This window comes from Hydra vulgaris, chromosome 09, assembly GCF_038396675.1.
Source record: "Hydra vulgaris chromosome 09, alternate assembly HydraT2T_AEP".
NCBI lineage: Eukaryota > Metazoa > Cnidaria > Hydrozoa > Anthoathecata > Hydridae > Hydra > Hydra vulgaris.
Window position 1 is genome coordinate 11,224,009 of NC_088928.1, and position 18,492 is coordinate 11,242,500.

The window sequence follows — 18,492 nt, forward strand, 5'->3', positions numbered from 1 at the left end:
ATCTAAAGTTGAGAAAAAATTCAGTAATCTAAAGTTGAGAAATTGAAAAAGTTGAAAAAAAGTTGAGACCGAGTGATATATAGAATAAAGAAACTTCACTTAAACTGTAATCCAAATAAAAATTAAATAAAAAAAACAAACAAAAAACAAAGCTCATATATTATTTCTTCAAGAAATGTTTAAAATGAAATTTTAAAAATATATTTCTGTACAATGTATTTCTTATATTTTATATTTTTACAACTTCTGTAAGCAATAAGTTAATTTATAATCATATTTACAAGCAAATTAAAAGTTAAAATTACCACAAAATGTCTCACAGTAAAAATATTAGGTTATATTAACTAATGTCAACTTTAAAAATTGTCATAAAAACAGTAAAAAACTATAAGCGCAAAGTTATTCAACTCTTCCTTTCAACTTGTTAATTGCTTCTCTTTAAAAACATACTTATCCAAAAGCAAAAGAGCAAAAAAGAATAACTTGACTGCAGTACAAGATAAACTTTATTTATTCTTTGCTTGTTAACAAAACTTGAAATATTTCTATCATTTCATTGAAACTATTCAATAAAATTTTTCTTTTTTGCAGAAACATGCTTGCATTCTATTCAATGCTGATAAACAGGTGATCATTAAGGATCTGAAGTAAATGATATGTCTTTTCTCAAGGGTTTCTTAACATTTATATTTTAAATGCTACATCATAATGTTCCTTTAGAGTTTCTTATCATTACCATTTTTATTTTAAATGCTATATCAAGATGTTCCTTTAGGGTTTCTTATCATGTACATCTTGTAGCGTCTGAACCTTAAAACAATTTGTAAAAATAGTTTAACATAACATAACAAAAAACAAAACAAAAAAAACTTTTCAAAATAAATGGTAATAAAAATAATAAAGTAATTAATTTTATATTACTTTTCTATTTTTTAACGTCGCGTCATTTAAAAAATAATGGAGCAAAAAAAAGAGAGCAGGAACGCTCCGACAAAGAGATAATTTACTCCCAGTCCCCAATGATTTAGAGACCGCCTTGATAAATATCAAAAAATCTATATAATCAATTTACTATGTTATTGTATAGATGACATCTAGATTTTGGAGCTTTGCAATTTAATTTTGCCCCTGGGCCCCGAGCCAGCTTGGAATTGCCCTGCATGAAAGTATTTATTAAAATCATAAGTCTAGCATAAATCGAAAAAAATTAATGAAACACATAACCGAAAGTTTAATTTGGGTTTAATTTGAATTTCCAAATTCAGAAATTGAGCACATTTTATTTTTTTTTATGGCAAATATTGTTTTTTGGAGCTGTTCAAGTAATATGTGACAGTCTTAGGAGGAGGGGGAGGAGGAGGGGGGGGGAGGAGGAAGTATCACCAAATATCATATAGAGGAGGAGAGGGGTGGGTGGATTGCTACAGTGTGACGAGACAAATAACATTTTCAATTAAGTTTTTTATCACTGTGTAACTTGTTAAAATTGCTAAAACTCGGAGAAATTTATATACAATATGGAAATTTTCAAGAAAAATGATATGCAATAACTTCACAAGTAGCTAATGTTTATTGTTTAACAGAGTCATAACAAATGAAAATAAAAAATTCAAATTTTTTATTTTCATTTGTTTACAAGTTCCCCTTAAATGATCAGAGGATATTTATCTAAATTTATGCCATATTAAAATTACTTGTGGTAAACGCACGCATAAAAATTTTTGATCCTACTAATCTTAATTTATTTTTTAATGAATATTATATTTGTATACTAAAAAATTTAGGATTAATAGTTGCCTAAAATTATAAAATTTTAGTAATAGTAGTACTATTATTAATGCTATTATTAATACTATCTTTATTATATACTTATATGATATAAATATATAGTGTACTTCATTTCTTCCCTGAGGCGTTCACTGCTCTGCTTCACTTGTTGTTGATGTTGTTATAGATTAAAAATGTCTAGTGAAAAGGAAAAATTTTACAAATCTATTTATGAAGGATATTTAAGAGCATTTGCAAACAAACCAAAGCAAAAGTCTCAAGAAACAAATAAAATCTGGTCTGAGATTAAAACAAAGAGCAAAACATCCAAAGTAAATGTTGAAAAAAAAAATTGAAAGAGCTAAAACAAATTGAACTCTGAAATAAAGTTGGTATTTTACCTTAACGGACAAAATTACCCAACTGTCTACTGAATACACCAAAAAAACATGTTGTTGAATCTAAAATCACTTTCAATGGCGTGACTGACGCGACCCCATCAATAACAACAAGCGAAGAGAGTGAAAAAGAAAACTCCAATTTCTCAAAAAATTTAACAAAACAAGTCCCAAAACAAAATCAGTTAAAAAATGAAATTTTTATTTTACAAAAAGATATTGCAATCTTACTGAAAAAAGAAATTCCAACTTGTTGTCACAAGAACACTATCAAATACTAAGGCAAAAGCAAAAACTTTAGGTAGAAAAAAACTGAGATCTTGTACTTCATCAAAAGCAGCTGAACGCCAAACAGCAACCAGACTAAAAAAAAAAAAAGCAATAGAAGCATTAAATCCAGATATTAGAAAAAAGTTGCGTGGAATTAAAAATTCAGTATCAAAAGGTTGATCACTAGCCTGTGATCAGGACAGTTTAATAAAAGCAATTGTAGATATTGTCATGAAAGGGTCTGCTTCTGATGATAGGAGAAGAGCTGCAATGGTTCGAACTGTAAAAACATTAAATGACTTGGTTGAAGAATTGTAAAATCATGGTTACAATCTCTCCAGATCGAGAGTTTACTTAAAATTACTTCCAAGCAGATCATTGAGCACAGGAAAAAAAACTGCACCTGTTCGGTTAACAAGAGCAAAAAAATTCTGACCATAAACATCATGCAGACACAAAATTTGCCAAATCATCCATTAGTACCCTTGAAGAACTTGCGGCAGTCTTGGGTACTAAAGAAGAATTGACGTTTTACTCCCAGGATGATAAAGCCAGGGTGCCAATTGGATTGACAGCTGCAAACAAACAAGCACCAATGATGATGTATATGGAGTACAAAGTGACTTTAGCTGATCATGATTTTGTATTTGTTCCTCAACACAAACTTATTCCTTCAGTAATTGCAGCCATAGAAATTAAAAAAGATTGCATGGAAAAACAAGCAGTGAAGACACTTAGAAGACATGAACAGAATGAGCCATCTTCCTGCATTTAAAAGCAGCTTATTTATTGAAGATGGAATCAGCAAACCAGTCATGATTAAAACTCTTGATAGTGGGCCAGATGAAAATCAAAGATATGAAAAAACAATTCATTGTGCCAAGACTTAGTATTTCAAGGAGCATCACCTTGATGTGGCTGCTAATGCTCCAGGCAGAAGTACCTTTAACAGGGTAGAGAGAAGAATGGCTATGCTAAGTCATAACAAAGCAGGAATTATACTTCTATTTGATCATTTTGGAAGCCATCTTAATTCAAGAGGAGAAACAGACAAAGTTTTGGAGAAGGCAAATTTTGTCTAAGCAGGTGAAGTTCTTGCACAAATTTGGTCTAGCACAGTCATTGATGGATTTAGTTCTTCAAAATGCCACAAAATGTCGTAAAGGGGAGTGGGAGAGGGGGTTATAAAAACAGCAAAAAAAGTATTATTATTAAAAAGTAACAGCCCCTTTTAGCCAAAACAAAAAATGCCTACATACAGTAAGTTTTGTTGCAGCACTGGGGGTACCACCGCCAAAAAACAATTCAAAAAACAACATGTTTGAAAAATATCTCCAGCTTGCACCTTAATGTGTTCTACATGATAAAATAACACTGGATTTAAAAATTTTTTGAATAAAAAATATTTTTTAGGGTGCCTCAAGATGCTTGAACATTTATTGGGTTAGAGACCTATGTTAATAAAAAAAATATTTTTTTAAATATGTCTTGTTAGGTCTCAAAAGAAGCGAAATTATGTAAAAATTTTAAAAATAACCATCATTTTATAAAAAAACAGGAAAAAAATTATTAATAAAAAACTTTGCAAAAATGTATTTTTTCCATTTTTAGTTTAAAAATTTCATTTCCTAGCCAGTAAAATCTAAAATAATAATTTTTTTATAAAATAATTTTGTTTTTTTATTCACCCTAATATATCTATATATATATATATATATATATATATATATATATATATATATATATATATATATATATATATATATATATATATATATATATATATATATATATATATATATATATATATATATATATATATATATATATATATATATATATATATATATGTATAATTATAATTAAAAACGATAAAGAAAAAACTTTTATTATGGAACTTTAAGTTTCGTGTCTAACGGCAATCATCAGCCATATATTACAAAATTAAAAATTAAACGTTAAATTACAATTAAAATTACGATGGCGTAAGTTCTAATGACTCCTTGGAAACAAAATTTTAACTTATATATAAATTTAGTATAACGTGACGTAAACCAGGATCAATCTTTGGTATCAAAAGAGGAGATAAGGAACTTATTTTTGTGCCTGCTCTTCGAGATTATTTTGCTCCTTGTATTTGGTAGGTCTCCTTTATACATCAAAATTTGGAACTTTTCGTTCAAACAATGGTTACAAACTCTTGATGTTGGGTTGTATGGTTTGCATTTTTTAACAATCTTCCATCTGACAAAAGGTGTAAAGTTTTTTTCTTTTAATTTCCATACTTCTTTTGATAGCTCTGTATCATTCTTGTACCTAACTGCATTAAAAGATTTTAAGTGATTTGCATATCAAACTTTAAAAGGTGTTTCGTTAAGTCCAAAATACACTTTTTCTTTATATTCCGGATTATTGGAATAGATGGTGGCCTGATAAACAATGTTGTTGGAAAGGCAATGGTTGTTCATGGGACATTTGGTTTTTTCAATGCAGTTGCATTTCATTTCTTAGTTTTTGCCTCTTTATGTAAAATGCTTTTGTTGTGAAAGTTAATAATGGATTTTATGTTTGGCATGCAGGAATAACTTATTTTGATTGTGTTTCTATTAAATATTTTATGAAGTCTGTGGTTAACTGGAAAGTGGAGGTCGATGAGGTTCAAAAAACATTTACCTATTTTTGTAACAACATTTGCACTGAAAGGAGGATCATACCAAATTATCTTGCGTTTATGGTTGTCGTTTGTTGATTTTATACTTGGATGGTATGCAAGTTCGCAATTGTAACCCGGTTATTTCAAGGCTTCTTGATAAAGAGGAATACTTTCTTTAAAAATCGATTCACTCAACGATGCTGCTGATAATCTTAATTCAATAGTCTTAGGAATACTTTAGCTAAAAATAGCTAAATAATAATAATTTTCTTGCATGGTGTATAAAACTCTTTTGTTCGCTATTTATTGTTAGATGTTGCTCTGCAAAAGTCATTGCAATTTTTAGTAGGTTTTCATTAATCGATGGATAAAAATCATTAATATCAAAGACTAAGAACTTACAGAATTGCTTTTCTTTTATGGCTTGAAACCAATGTATAACATTTTGAGTGTTTTGCCATTGGTTCAAAAATAGCTTCTTTCTCAGCTCGAAATTAATGTTGGATACAATAGATTTTGAAATTCTTCCAATCTTATTTTTTAGCAGGATTAATTAGTCTAACAGTTGGTTTATCTAGGAAGTTCTCTTTATGGTTTTTTAGAGTTATGAAACAATCTGCAGTACCGTTAATTTCGATTTTGTTGTATACATCATGGTTGATTAATGTTTTTTTACCTTGTTTATTTACTTGATCTTTGAGTTTAGGGTCCGCCTTTTTATACGTGGAAGTAATAGCATTATTAAGGAGATGGTTGTATTGATCTTTGGATAGTTTGTACACATTTGATATTTTGCCGGCTAGAGTTAAAGTTTTTATCAATGTTCGCATAGATTTTACCTTGTTTGCTATTTTTTCTTGAAAAACATTGTTGTTTTTCCGAAATTTGATGGTTTTAACAAGATTAATTAAATTATTTTCGAAAGCACACATTTCTTTAATTTGCGGCGGACATTTATAAGAGTTTTTTTTTTTTTTTTTTTATAATTCACCTCACCAAGGCCGAGAAGGCTACTACAGATGAGGAGGCTACTTGTGGTTATAACCCTCTCTCAACTCTTTAACTCCGAAACACGAACCTTGACGAACAAGGCCGCTGCGCGAAGAAACAAGTTGAGCGCAGTACTACCAGGGACGTGGCGGGAATCAAACTCGGAACCTCTCGCTCATGAAGCGAGCGCTCTACCACTACATCACTACCGCAGTTAATACCGTAGTTAACGTAATTGAGAGAATCTTTTTGCAGCAATTCTGTAAGTTCTTAGTCTTTGATATTAATGATTTTTATCCATCGATTAATGAAAACCTACTTAAAAATGCAATGACTTTTGCAGAGCAACATCTAACAATAAATAGGGAACAAAAGAGTTTTATACACCATGCAAGAAAATTATTATTATTTAGCTATTTTTAGCTAAAGTATTCCTAAGACTATTGAATTAAGATTATCAGCAGCATCGTTGAGTGAATCGATTTTTAAAGAAAGTATTCCTCTTTATCAAGAAGCCTTGAAATAACCGGGTTACAATTGCGAACTTGCATACCATCCAAGTATAAAATCAACAAACGACAACCATAAATGCAAGATAATTTGGTATGATCCTCCTTTCAGTGCAAATGTTGTTACAAAAATAGGTAAATGTTTTTTGAACCTCATCGACCTCCACTTTCCAGTTAACCACAGACTTCATAAAATATTTAATAGAAACACAATCAAAATAAGTTATTCCTGCATGCCAAACATAAAATCCATTATTAACTTTCACAACAAAAGCATTTTACATAAAGAGGCAAAAACTAAGAAATGAAATGCAACTGCATTGAAAAAACCAAATGTCCCATGAACATGGTACCCTCCACCCGGTAAAGCTTACCAACTTTGTGTACACTAAAACAACCCCTAACATTAATCTTTTTGTTTTGTTGCCTTGCATGTTTGAGGGTTTAACTTGTTCCCAATTAATTTCCAGTAGTGAGATCGACTATTATGAAACAACACAAAAGGAGATTCATCACTCCAAGTAACTCATTCACTCATCACTCCAAGTAGCCCATTGCTCACATGTCCAATCTTTGTGCTCAATGCACCACTTTTTTTTTGCGATTGATTTCACTAACAAAAGGTTTTTTTATTTGCTTTCCAGAGAAAAACTCCCCTGATGTTTTTTTCGATGAAATATTGTCCATTTCGAGATATTAATAAGGTTCAATTCTAGTTTTATCTCAGAACATGTGATTTTACGATCTTTTTTGACGGCATCAAGAATATAGCGATCTTCCTTTTTTGATGTTTTAGGCTTTCTCCCAGATCCAATAGACCTTTCAGCTGTACCAGTGTGCTTATATTTTTTCACCAATCTACTAATAGTTGAGTTTTGTCGTTTGAAACATTTTCCAATGCTTCTGTGAGACTCTCCTTTTTCAGCAGCTTCAATATTTCATCCAATTTCTATATCTGTTAGTTGTTTTCAAAAATATTAAATGTGTTTGCATTAATCTGTTTTTTAAAGATTTTATTTAAATAAATATTAGTGTATATATAAGCATACCTTTTCTGTCCAAGGTTTTTCACTACCACATCCAATTTTTTTAGTTTTGCTTCCTTGTACATTATATATTAAAATCAAGAAAAATGTTAATGTGGCTTTTTTTTTGCACCCCACTATATGTATATATATATATTTTTTATTATTATTATTTTTTTGTAATTCCCCTCCCCAAGGCCAAGAAGGCCACTACAGATGAGGAGGCTACTTGTGGTTATAACCCTCTCTCTTAACTCTATAACTCCGAAACACGATCCTTGACAAACAAAACTGCTGCGCGGAGAAACAAGTTGAAACATATATATATATATATGTATGTATATATACAGTATGCAAAAAAAATAATCGTACAATTCAAAAATAATGTCAAATTGATGAAATTCATGAAAATTAGTATTGAGTGGGGCCTCCTTTGGCCTTGATGGTCTCAGCTAGACAATTTGGCATTGATTTGACCAAATTTTGAGTGCTCATTATAGCTTCTTTCAAGCCACCTTTGCGTCTAAATGCTCAGTCACCAATTTTTCTGTTCAAAATATACCACAAATTTTCTATAGGATTCAAGTCCGGACTTTGAGATGGCCATTCTAAAACATTGATGTTTTTTGTGTCAAAGTATACCTTTGTTTTCTTAGCGATATGTTTTAGATCATTATCCTGCTGTAGTATAAAATTGCTTCCCATTCTCAATTTTTCAGTAGATGGTCGCAAGTTGGCTTTAAGAATTTCACAATACATTGAAGCATCCATTTTTTCATCAATAAATGTCAATTTCCCCACTCCTTTCCAACTCCTACTACCCTAAACCATCACATTTCTTCCTCCATGCTTTACACTACCTCGCAAACAACTCAATTTATAAGCTTCTTCTTTTTTTTCGCCACACTTTCTGAACTCCACCCGATGAGACAAGGTTGTATTTTGACTCATCTGACCAAGAAAATTTTTTGCAATATGATATCGGCATTTTTTCGTACTTCTTTGCAAATTCTAACCAATGTTCCATTTGTTTAGCCGTTAAAAAAGTTTTTTTTTCGAACTACTCTAACTCTATACCCTTGTTCTCTAATAGGATTTTTAATTGTTTGAGGGGTTACTGTGATATTGTGATCTTCTTGAACTTTTAAAGCTAATTTAGCTGCCGAAACAAATCTATTTTTCTTCACATTAATGATGATATTGCGATCAATTGCACTGGTGGTCTTGCGCTTTCGTCGTCTGCCAGCCACACTAGCAACAGTTCCAATCAGATCATGCTTCTTAACAATTGAGGACACTGTTGTAAAAGGAATTCCTGCTTCTTTTTGGATCTGACGGTAGGAATTTCCTTGATTTTTCAAATCAACTATGAGGTTTCATTGATGGAAAAACAAATGTTGTTTTCTTGACGCCATTTTGCTGAAACACTATACTTTATTTCTAGAACGAAAGTGCATTTAAAAAATTACTATTTCCAATTTTACTAACTAGTTTGATCAGTCAATTCGCTTGGTTTATGCTAAAATAACGACCTATTTTGTCAGTATACAATTATTTTTTTTGCAGTCAATTTTATGCATCATTAGATCACTTGTTTAAAATTTAATAGATATGAAAATCAATTAATTCACAAATACACAAATAAATTCTTAAAACAATACTTGATAAGTATCTAAAAAAAAAATTCAAATATTTTAACCAGACAACACATTTTTTTGATGCAATCTTTAAAATTATGATTTTTTTTTAAGTGTACGATTATTTTTTTTGCATACTATATATATATATATATATATATATATATATATAATATATATATATATATATATATATATATATATATATATATATATATATATATATATATATATATATATATATACACACACACAGTACTGTGCAAAAGAAAGTAGCACCTAAGAAACTTTTTTAAAAATGTACATTTAAATAAATATAAGTAAATAATATTGAGTTTTTATTAAATTAAACTAAGATATCATTTTAAATAACGCTATATTTATTTTAGTTAATGATTTCGTTAATAATATAATTTCAGTACTAATAAAATGCCAAAAATATCAATAAATGACAGAAATCGCATCATTGTTTTACATGAAGAGGACTATAGTCAAGTTAAAATTGTTAAATGTGTGAGTTGTCCGCAAGCCGCAGTTCAAAAAATAGTTAAAAGATATAATAAAACTGGTGATGTAGTGGATAAAAAGAAGTCTGGTTGTCCCAAGAAGTTAAGCCTACATGATAAACAGTTTTTAAAAATAACAGCGCAATGAAATTGCAAGAAAGAAAGCACAGAACTCGTTCAAGATCTTAAAAGAGCTAGTGGAACTTTAGTACATCCATCTACGGTGCGACGATCTTTAATAAAATCTGGATTAAAAGGCTGTATAGCTATTAAAAAACTTTTCCTATGCACAGGTAATAAAGAAAAAAGATTAAAGTGCACCAGAGAGCACAAAGAGTGGCAAAAAATCAATAAGACAAGGTATTGTTTACAAACAAATCTAATTTTCAAATATTTGGGACAAATAGATGCCAGTATGTTAGGCAAAGAAAGGGAAAGGCATTGAAGGAGTCATGTCTAGCATTAACTATCAAACATGGTGGAGGGAATATTCAAGTTTGGGGATGTATTCAATAAAAGGGGTATGGCAATATTGTTAGAATAACAGGAAAGCTTACAGGTGAAAAATATAAAAATATTTTACATAATCATATTGTGCCTTCTGGACAACAACTGATCAGGATTATTTTATCCTCCTCAAAGCCCTGATTTAAATATAATCGACAGAACAGAGATGGAAAGGAGACAGAAAAAAGATGGAAAGATTGCCAAAGAATGTAAATAAGCTTTGGAATGTTCTAAAAGAAGAATGGTATAATATCCCCATCACATTTATTGAAAATCTGTATAAAAGTATAAATAAAAGACTCCAAGATGTTATTGTAAACAAAGGTGGTCACACTAAATATTAATTAACTATCTATGTATAGTTATAAATTTAAATGTTTTTAATAAAACTTGTATTATATTACACAATTTAATAAAAAATATGTTTGTACCTATATTTTTGTTTTGATTTTATTTTGTTTGACATTTTATCTTGAATATATTAAAATTCTCTTAGGTGCTACTATCTTTTGCACAGTATTTTTTACAATATATATATATATATATATATATATATATATATATATATATATATATCAGGATTATTTTATCCTCCTCAAAGCCCTGATTTAAATATAATCGACAGAACAGAGATGGAAAGGAGACAGAAAAAAGATGGAAAGATTGCCAAAGAATGTAAATAAGCTTTGGAATGTTCTAAAAGAAGAATGGTATAATATCCCCATCACATTTATTGAAAATCTGTATAAAAGTATAAATAAAAGACTCCAAGATGTTATTGTAAACAAAGGTGGTCACACTAAATATTAATTAACTATCTATGTATAGTTATAAATTTAAATGTTTTTAATAAAACTTGTATTATATTACACAATTTAATAAAAAATATGTTTGTACCTATATTTTTGTTTTGATTTTATTTTGTTTGACATTTTATCTTGAATATATTAAAATTCTCTTAGGTGCTACTTTCTTTTGCACAGTATTGTTTACAATATATATATATATATATATATATATATATATATATATATATATATATATATATATATATATATCAGGATTATTTTATCCTCCTCAAAGCCCTGATTTAAATATAATCGACAGAACAGAGATGGAAAGGAGACAGAAAAAAGATGGAAAGATTGCCAAAGAATGTAAATAAGCTTTGGAATGTTCTAAAAGAAGAATGGTATAATATCCCCATCACATTTATTGAAAATCTGTATAAAAGTATAAATAAAAGACTCCAAGATGTTATTGTAAACAAAGGTGGTCACACTAAATATTAATTAACTATCTATGTATAGTTATAAATTTAAATGTTTTTAATAAAACTTGTATTATATTACACAATTTAATAAAAAATATGTTTGTACCTATATTTTTGTTTTGATTTTATTTTGTTTGACATTTTATCTTGAATATATTAAAATTCTCTTAGGTGCTACTTTCTTTTGCACAGTATTGTTTACAATATATATATATATATATATATATATATATATATATATATATATATATATATATATATATATATATATATATATATATATATATATATATATAAATATATATATATATATATATATATATATATATATATATATAAACATTTACAACATATACAAACATTTATAAATACACGGGTTGAAATAGTAAATCTATCGCTAGAATCAAGCAGCATGGGTTGTCTAAAAAGAGCTACATTACTTCCAATAATAAAGAAGTTAGGCTCGGTCACGGATACTGAAAACTTCAAAAATTATAGACCATCTTGATTCCCACATGACAACAAACAATCTTAATATAGAACATCAATATGGAACATATTGTCAAACATCACTCAACTGAAACACTTTTACTTAAGCTTACTAATGATATATCTGAACTCTTTGATAAACATATACCTTCAGTAGTAATATTACTTGATCTAAGTGCTGCCTTCGACACTATTGATCAGCAAAAACTACTTGGACTGTTAACTAGTGAAATAGGTATAATCGATTCAGCTCACAAGTGGTTCAAATCATTTTTAGTCAACCGTACACAAAAAGTTAAAATTGGTAACTTATATTCCACGAACCAAAATATCGAGCACCACAAGGTACAGTCCTGGATCCAAAACTCTTTAATATCTATGAGACCACTATATAAATATCTGAACATAATAAATATTAAAACTTTTGGATACTCAGATGATCATCAACCTCTAAAAACATTCCTTCCTTCACCTCAATATAATCCACTAGTCCTAGATATACCAAAATGTCTTGAATACATATCTAAATGGATGAATGAATTATTCTTATACATTAGCCAATCAAAAATAAAAATATTAATTATGACACCACCTAGCATTCAAAAAGATATTATTATTAAAGGTACTTGACAATGAATTATCTTTAAAAACACAAATAAATAAGATTGTTAAAAACTGCTACAATATATTGAGCAAAATATCTAAAATAAAACAATTCTTAATGCACAAAGATTTGTGCAACATAGTATGTTCACTAATATTTGCACAGCTAGATTGTTGCAACTCTCTCTAATTTGGAATTACAAAGTCACTATTAAAAAAACTGCAATCCGTTCAAAATTGTGCAGCGAGACTGGTATTTAAAACTGGAATAGAAAATCATGTAAACGACCACAAATTTAACAAATTGAATTGGCTGAAAATTAGAGAAAGAATATATTTCAAGGTCCTTTTAATAATGGACAAATCTATTATTCTGGAAGCACCAACGTCATTATGCAATTTAATTCCACTCAACTTAATGTCAGAAAGAACTCTAAAATTAAAGGAAACAAAATGCAGCAATTGTTTTGGTAATCAAGCATTATCCTACTATGGTCCTAAACTTTGGAATATACTTCCAAATATCATCCATGACAAAAAAAAACAACTATTTATAAGAAAAAACTAAAATATTATTTAATGGTGAATGGTGAATTATGCCACCAGAAAACTCTTGAATGCTAAATTGAAATTTCTCTTGAACATTAACATTAAAAATTTTAATATAATAATTTGTTGCACAGCTGAGCAAGTATTTTGCAAATTTTATCCATTATTCTGGCAAAACACAGTAGCTGTGGATAAACATGTACTTATTTATTATATATAATAAATATATATATACACACATATATATATGTGTGTGTGTGTATATATATATATATATATATATATATATATATATATATATATATATATATATATATATATATATATATATATATATATATATATATATATATATATATACAGTGGTGGCCAAAAGTCCTGGAACATCATATTTTATGTTATGAAGTCAATATATTTGAGTAAAAAACAATTTATTAGTAAATTTTTTTATTTTTTTCAATAAAATAAGTGTTTATAACAATTTTAAAGATGATAGGTACATGCACATACATGATAAAAGTTCAATATTTAATGGAAGCATAGTTATTGTCAATTACCATTTGGATACGTTTTGGCATGCTATTAACAAGTTTTGTACAATAGTCTGGTATGGATCCACACTGATTTGATTGCTTCAACTAAATCATTATAGGATCTAGGCTTTTTGGCAGCAACTTTTACTTTCATAATATGCCAACAATTTTTAATAACATTAAGATCTGGTGATGACCCAGGCCAATTTTCAAGGGTTTGAATTCTTTCATCAGCAAACCACTTCTTTACAATTTTGGCTGTGTGGCATGGTGCACCATCCTATTGGAAATAAGTGCAGTTCAAGATCTGCATGAAAGGTGGCAACTTCTCCTTCATAACATCCAAATAGACTTAGCTGTTTATTGTGGTATTCTTGGGCATTATCCATAATGGCCCACGTCCTTTGGCAGAAATAGCACCCCAAACCATACAAGACACAGGAGCCTTGACACTGCTAACTGTATATTTTGGCATATATCTACAGTTTTTTGGTCTTCTTACAAAGTTGTTTGTAACATTAAATTGTTTAATACATGTTTCATCAGAAAAAAGAACTTTAGACCAATTTTCTCCAGTCCAATTTTTGTAGCGCTGACAAAATGTTTTTCGATCTTTTAGGTTTTTTAATGATAAAAAAGGCTTTTTTGCTGGCTTGCATGTCTTCATTTTGAAATCAACCAAAAGCCTTCTTCTAACTGTTCGGTCACTTACTTTTTTCTCAATAAAAATTTCTTTTGAAATCTTGTGTGCAGATAGCCGTGGATTTGCATGGCTGATCTGGCCAATAAGTTTGTCAGTTCTTGAGGTGGTTGCTCTGGGCCTGCCTGATCTCATCTTTGAAGTAAAATTTAATTGGGGCTCTTCTTTATGCCTTTTTAAAGTTCTACTTACAGTTGATAATGAACAACCAAGCTTTTCAGATATTTCTCTTTGAACTAAACCTTGTTCATATAATGCAGCAATAATTCCTCTTTTTTTAGGTGAAAGTTCTGGCATAATATAGCTGATAAATTGCTTATGAATAATAAAAAATGATAATAAATTGCACAATATACAAATATGTAACTATAAACATATTGCTATGTAAAAACAAAAGCATCAAACTTTCAAAATTTATACTTTAGATCAAAAATAAATTTTTTTGATCGTTAAATGTTTTGTTCCAAGACTTTTGGCCACCACTGTATATACACATATATATATATATATATATATATATATATATATATATATATATATATATATATATATATATATATATATATATATACGTATATGTATATATAATATATACATATATATATATGTATATATTATATATACATGTATGTTCTTATATATACATGTATGTTCTATGTATGTTCTTCATTATATGTGTATGTATGTTTCATACTGAAATAATCTTATGTATAATATATATATATATATATATTATATATATGTATATGTATATAAATATATACATATATATATGTATATATAATATATATATATATATATGTATATATAATATATACATATATATATATGTATATATAATATATACATATATATATGTATATATAATATATACATATATATATATGTATATATTATATATACATGTATGTTCTTCATTATATGTGTATGTATGTTTCATACTAAAATAATCTTATGTATAAAATATGTATATATATATATATATATATATATATATATATATATATATATATATATATTATACATCAGATTATTTCAGTATGAAACATATATATATATATATATATATATACACATATAATAAAGAACATGCATATATAACAAAATATAAATAAAATAGTATAAAAAAGCATAACTTTTTAAGAAACAATTACACCAAAAAACTTTACCTTGATTCAATTTTTGTATTTCTTCTGCCTATTTGAGGAGGTTTTGGAAGATGACTTGAAGTGGAAAGATCATCACAACCACTATCACTAATAAGTGAGTCACTGCAATATTTGTGATTATAATCTTTACAATATCTGTCATTACACACTTTAGATATGTTTCTTTCGTTTCCGTAATCATAATAAGTATTACTTTTATAACTGTCACTTTTTTTTTCATAATAATCGAGAGAGCAGGCGCTATCTTTGCCAGGTGGTAGTTCATCTTTTGTGCTGACTCTTTTAAAATTGATTCGAACATTTAATGGAGTGGGTTGGTTACTGCTATGTGTATTTTGGTTATTTTGATGGTGGGTACGGTTCATATATTGATGGTTAGCATTGTGTGTATGTTGATGGTTGGAGCTATATGTATTTTGATAGTCAGTGCTGTGTGTATTTTGATGGTCAATGGTGTCAATAAGATTAAAAGAGTCATAACAAGATTTTGTATCAACTGTTTTTATTTTACCATTACCGTTTTCCTTTTCACTTAAAAAATTTTCAAACTCTTCTTGTAGATAGTTTATACTTTCAGTTTTTTCAGCAACAAACTTATTAGGAACATGTTTAGTTTCATTCTTATCAAAAACCTCTTGTATGCTTGAGCGATGTTTAATTCGTTTGAGTCTCGTTTTCAAACTTTCTTCACTGTTATCACCAAACAGACATTGCCTTGACGGCATGCTTTCTGAGCTAGCAGTAGATATGTTACCAACGTAATCAATCTTATTTCTAAGAACACGATCAACAAAATTAATAACAGTAGAATTTTCAGATTGTCTTTTGTGTAGATTTTCTGAACTGTTACAACGATTTAATGTTATACCAGAATTACTTGTATCCAAAGCATGTTGAGATTGGTTTAATGTTGTCGTTAAGCTGACTACAGAACCATCAAAATCATCATTTTTTTTTGATTTTTTTTTGTTAAGACTTCCAGTACTCCCCATTAATTTCAATTTTGCTTTAGTGCGCATGTCACCATAAATGCTGCTGAAATAATTCACAAGTCCTCGAGTTTTTTTTCGTGAATCTTCTTCATTTACATGATATTCTTCAAAAGATGATTTAAGATTTTGCAAACTTACTGACTTTCGAATATAAGCACTCGGAGGTTTTTTTACAATTACATCAAACTCTTGGAATAAACCACTCTCATTTAAAGTACAACCAACTTCCTTTTGTGAACATTTATAACTATTGTAATCTCTTGCAAACTGCTGCCAAGTTTCTTTTTTAAAGTTACTTTCTACATCAAGACAATTTTTACTTTGACTAACAAATTTATTATCACTATATGTATGTGGTTGATTTATTGATATATCCTGATTATTTTTATCAGGATTTTCAAAGTGAGTAAGTGGTTGATTTGTTGAGTCAACGTGAATGTTTTTATTATCATTGTCTTGATTATGAATAATTTTAGATTCCATAGGATGAATCATACTTTCATTTTCTTTTTTGTCTTTTTCATCAATATTTTTATTGTCATGAAGATTTGAACTTTGATCTATCATTGTGTGTGGTGAAAAAGTTTTAACCGTTATTTTTGGGTTCTGTTCGTATAATTTATTTTTTAGATCAAAATCACAAGATTTATTTTTATCTCTATAACCTTCAATTGGTGTTAATTTAGAATCAACTTGGTCTTCTTTAACTACATTAGAGAGTTGGGCATCTTTAATTCGATTAGGGGGTAGATCTTCCTTAATTCCATCAGGGGGTTGGTCTACTTTAATTCCATCAAACTTTTTTACATTATACAATAAATCATTTTTGTTTTCTGTACTACTAAGCTGTTTCAACAATTTCTCAATTATCGACTCATGATTTAGCTGTTGCTTAGAAGAAACGTTTTTATCCGTTTTTGTTTCATTACAAACTTTAACTAATTTTGTTTCATTGTTAATTTCTTTTAAATTTTCACCTAAAGTGTCTGTTAAGTTCCTCTCAACTTGATTCAATTTTGGTTCACCTACCTCAGAGTTTTGTTTACTGTCACTTTTGTTTTGATCTGATGGTTTTGAGCTAATTGATTTCTTTGCATCTTCTTTATTGCTAATGCTTTCATTGTCATGAGGAGACATCTTATTTGAAGAAGAACCTTTGGCTGTACTAAAAGCAGCTCTATTTAATTTTTGCTTATCAATAGTACCATTTGGTTTAGTAAAGTCTTTGTAGCGAGTATCAGTCAAAATATTTTCTTTCATTGCAAGTAAGAAAGCTTTTGGTAACTTAACTTGAGCAGCTGCCTCCTGAATAAATATGCCAATAAAAAATAATCACAACATAATTATTAAATAAATACAGTAAATAAATTTTTTTTTAATGTTCTAACAACTTTATTACCTTTTTTTCAATAACTTCAGGTGGTCTTCCTTCTGGAACTTGTATATTAATAACATTATCTTCTTCATCAAATTGTAGACTATCCTCTCCCATAGGAAGTGCAGTATTTGATCGTGGTAAATCTGATGGGTTATTTAATGCTTGATCTGGTTTCAAACCAAGAGGAGTTGCATTATATCGTGATGTGCTTGTTGTATTAGTTGTTGTTGTTGAATTATCTGTCGAAGTTTTTTCCCAATCATAGGGATCAGTTTGACGAATACCTCTTTTGTTTAAAGCAATGTGACAACATTCTCGTAATTTCTAAGTAAAAGTAGTGAAATAGAATACTTACTGAACTATAAAAGAAAATTATATATATATATATATATATATATATATATATATATATATATATATATATATATATATATATATATATATATACATACATACATATATATGAATTTTTAGAGCACTTGGGAACAGTCACAGTAAAAAAGATGAGACTTAATTGAGTGACAAGTAGCATAAGAATGAATTT

General features: G+C 28.4%; 1 protein-coding gene across 2 annotated transcripts in view; it reads right to left on the minus strand.

Moving 5' to 3' along the window:
* Nucleotides 1-142: 142 nt before the first annotated feature.
* LOC100210998 (rho-associated protein kinase 2) overlaps nucleotides 143-18,492 on the minus strand; it is a 54,119-nt gene continuing 35,769 nt past the window's right edge. Inside the window, exons 9-12 of one of the 2 annotated variants that reach the window (XM_065804716.1) lie at nucleotides 17,970-18,272; nucleotides 15,579-17,875; nucleotides 2,397-2,528; nucleotides 143-810 (exon numbers count right to left, since the gene is read on the minus strand). In XM_065804716.1, coding sequence (XP_065660788.1) covers nucleotides 759-810; nucleotides 2,397-2,528; nucleotides 15,579-17,875; nucleotides 17,970-18,272 — 2,784 coding nt within the window. In that variant the 3' untranslated portion in view covers nucleotides 143-758. The remainder of the gene's footprint in view (nucleotides 811-2,396; nucleotides 2,529-15,578; nucleotides 17,876-17,969; nucleotides 18,273-18,492) is intronic. The other variant, XM_065804717.1, reaches the window with a different exon arrangement.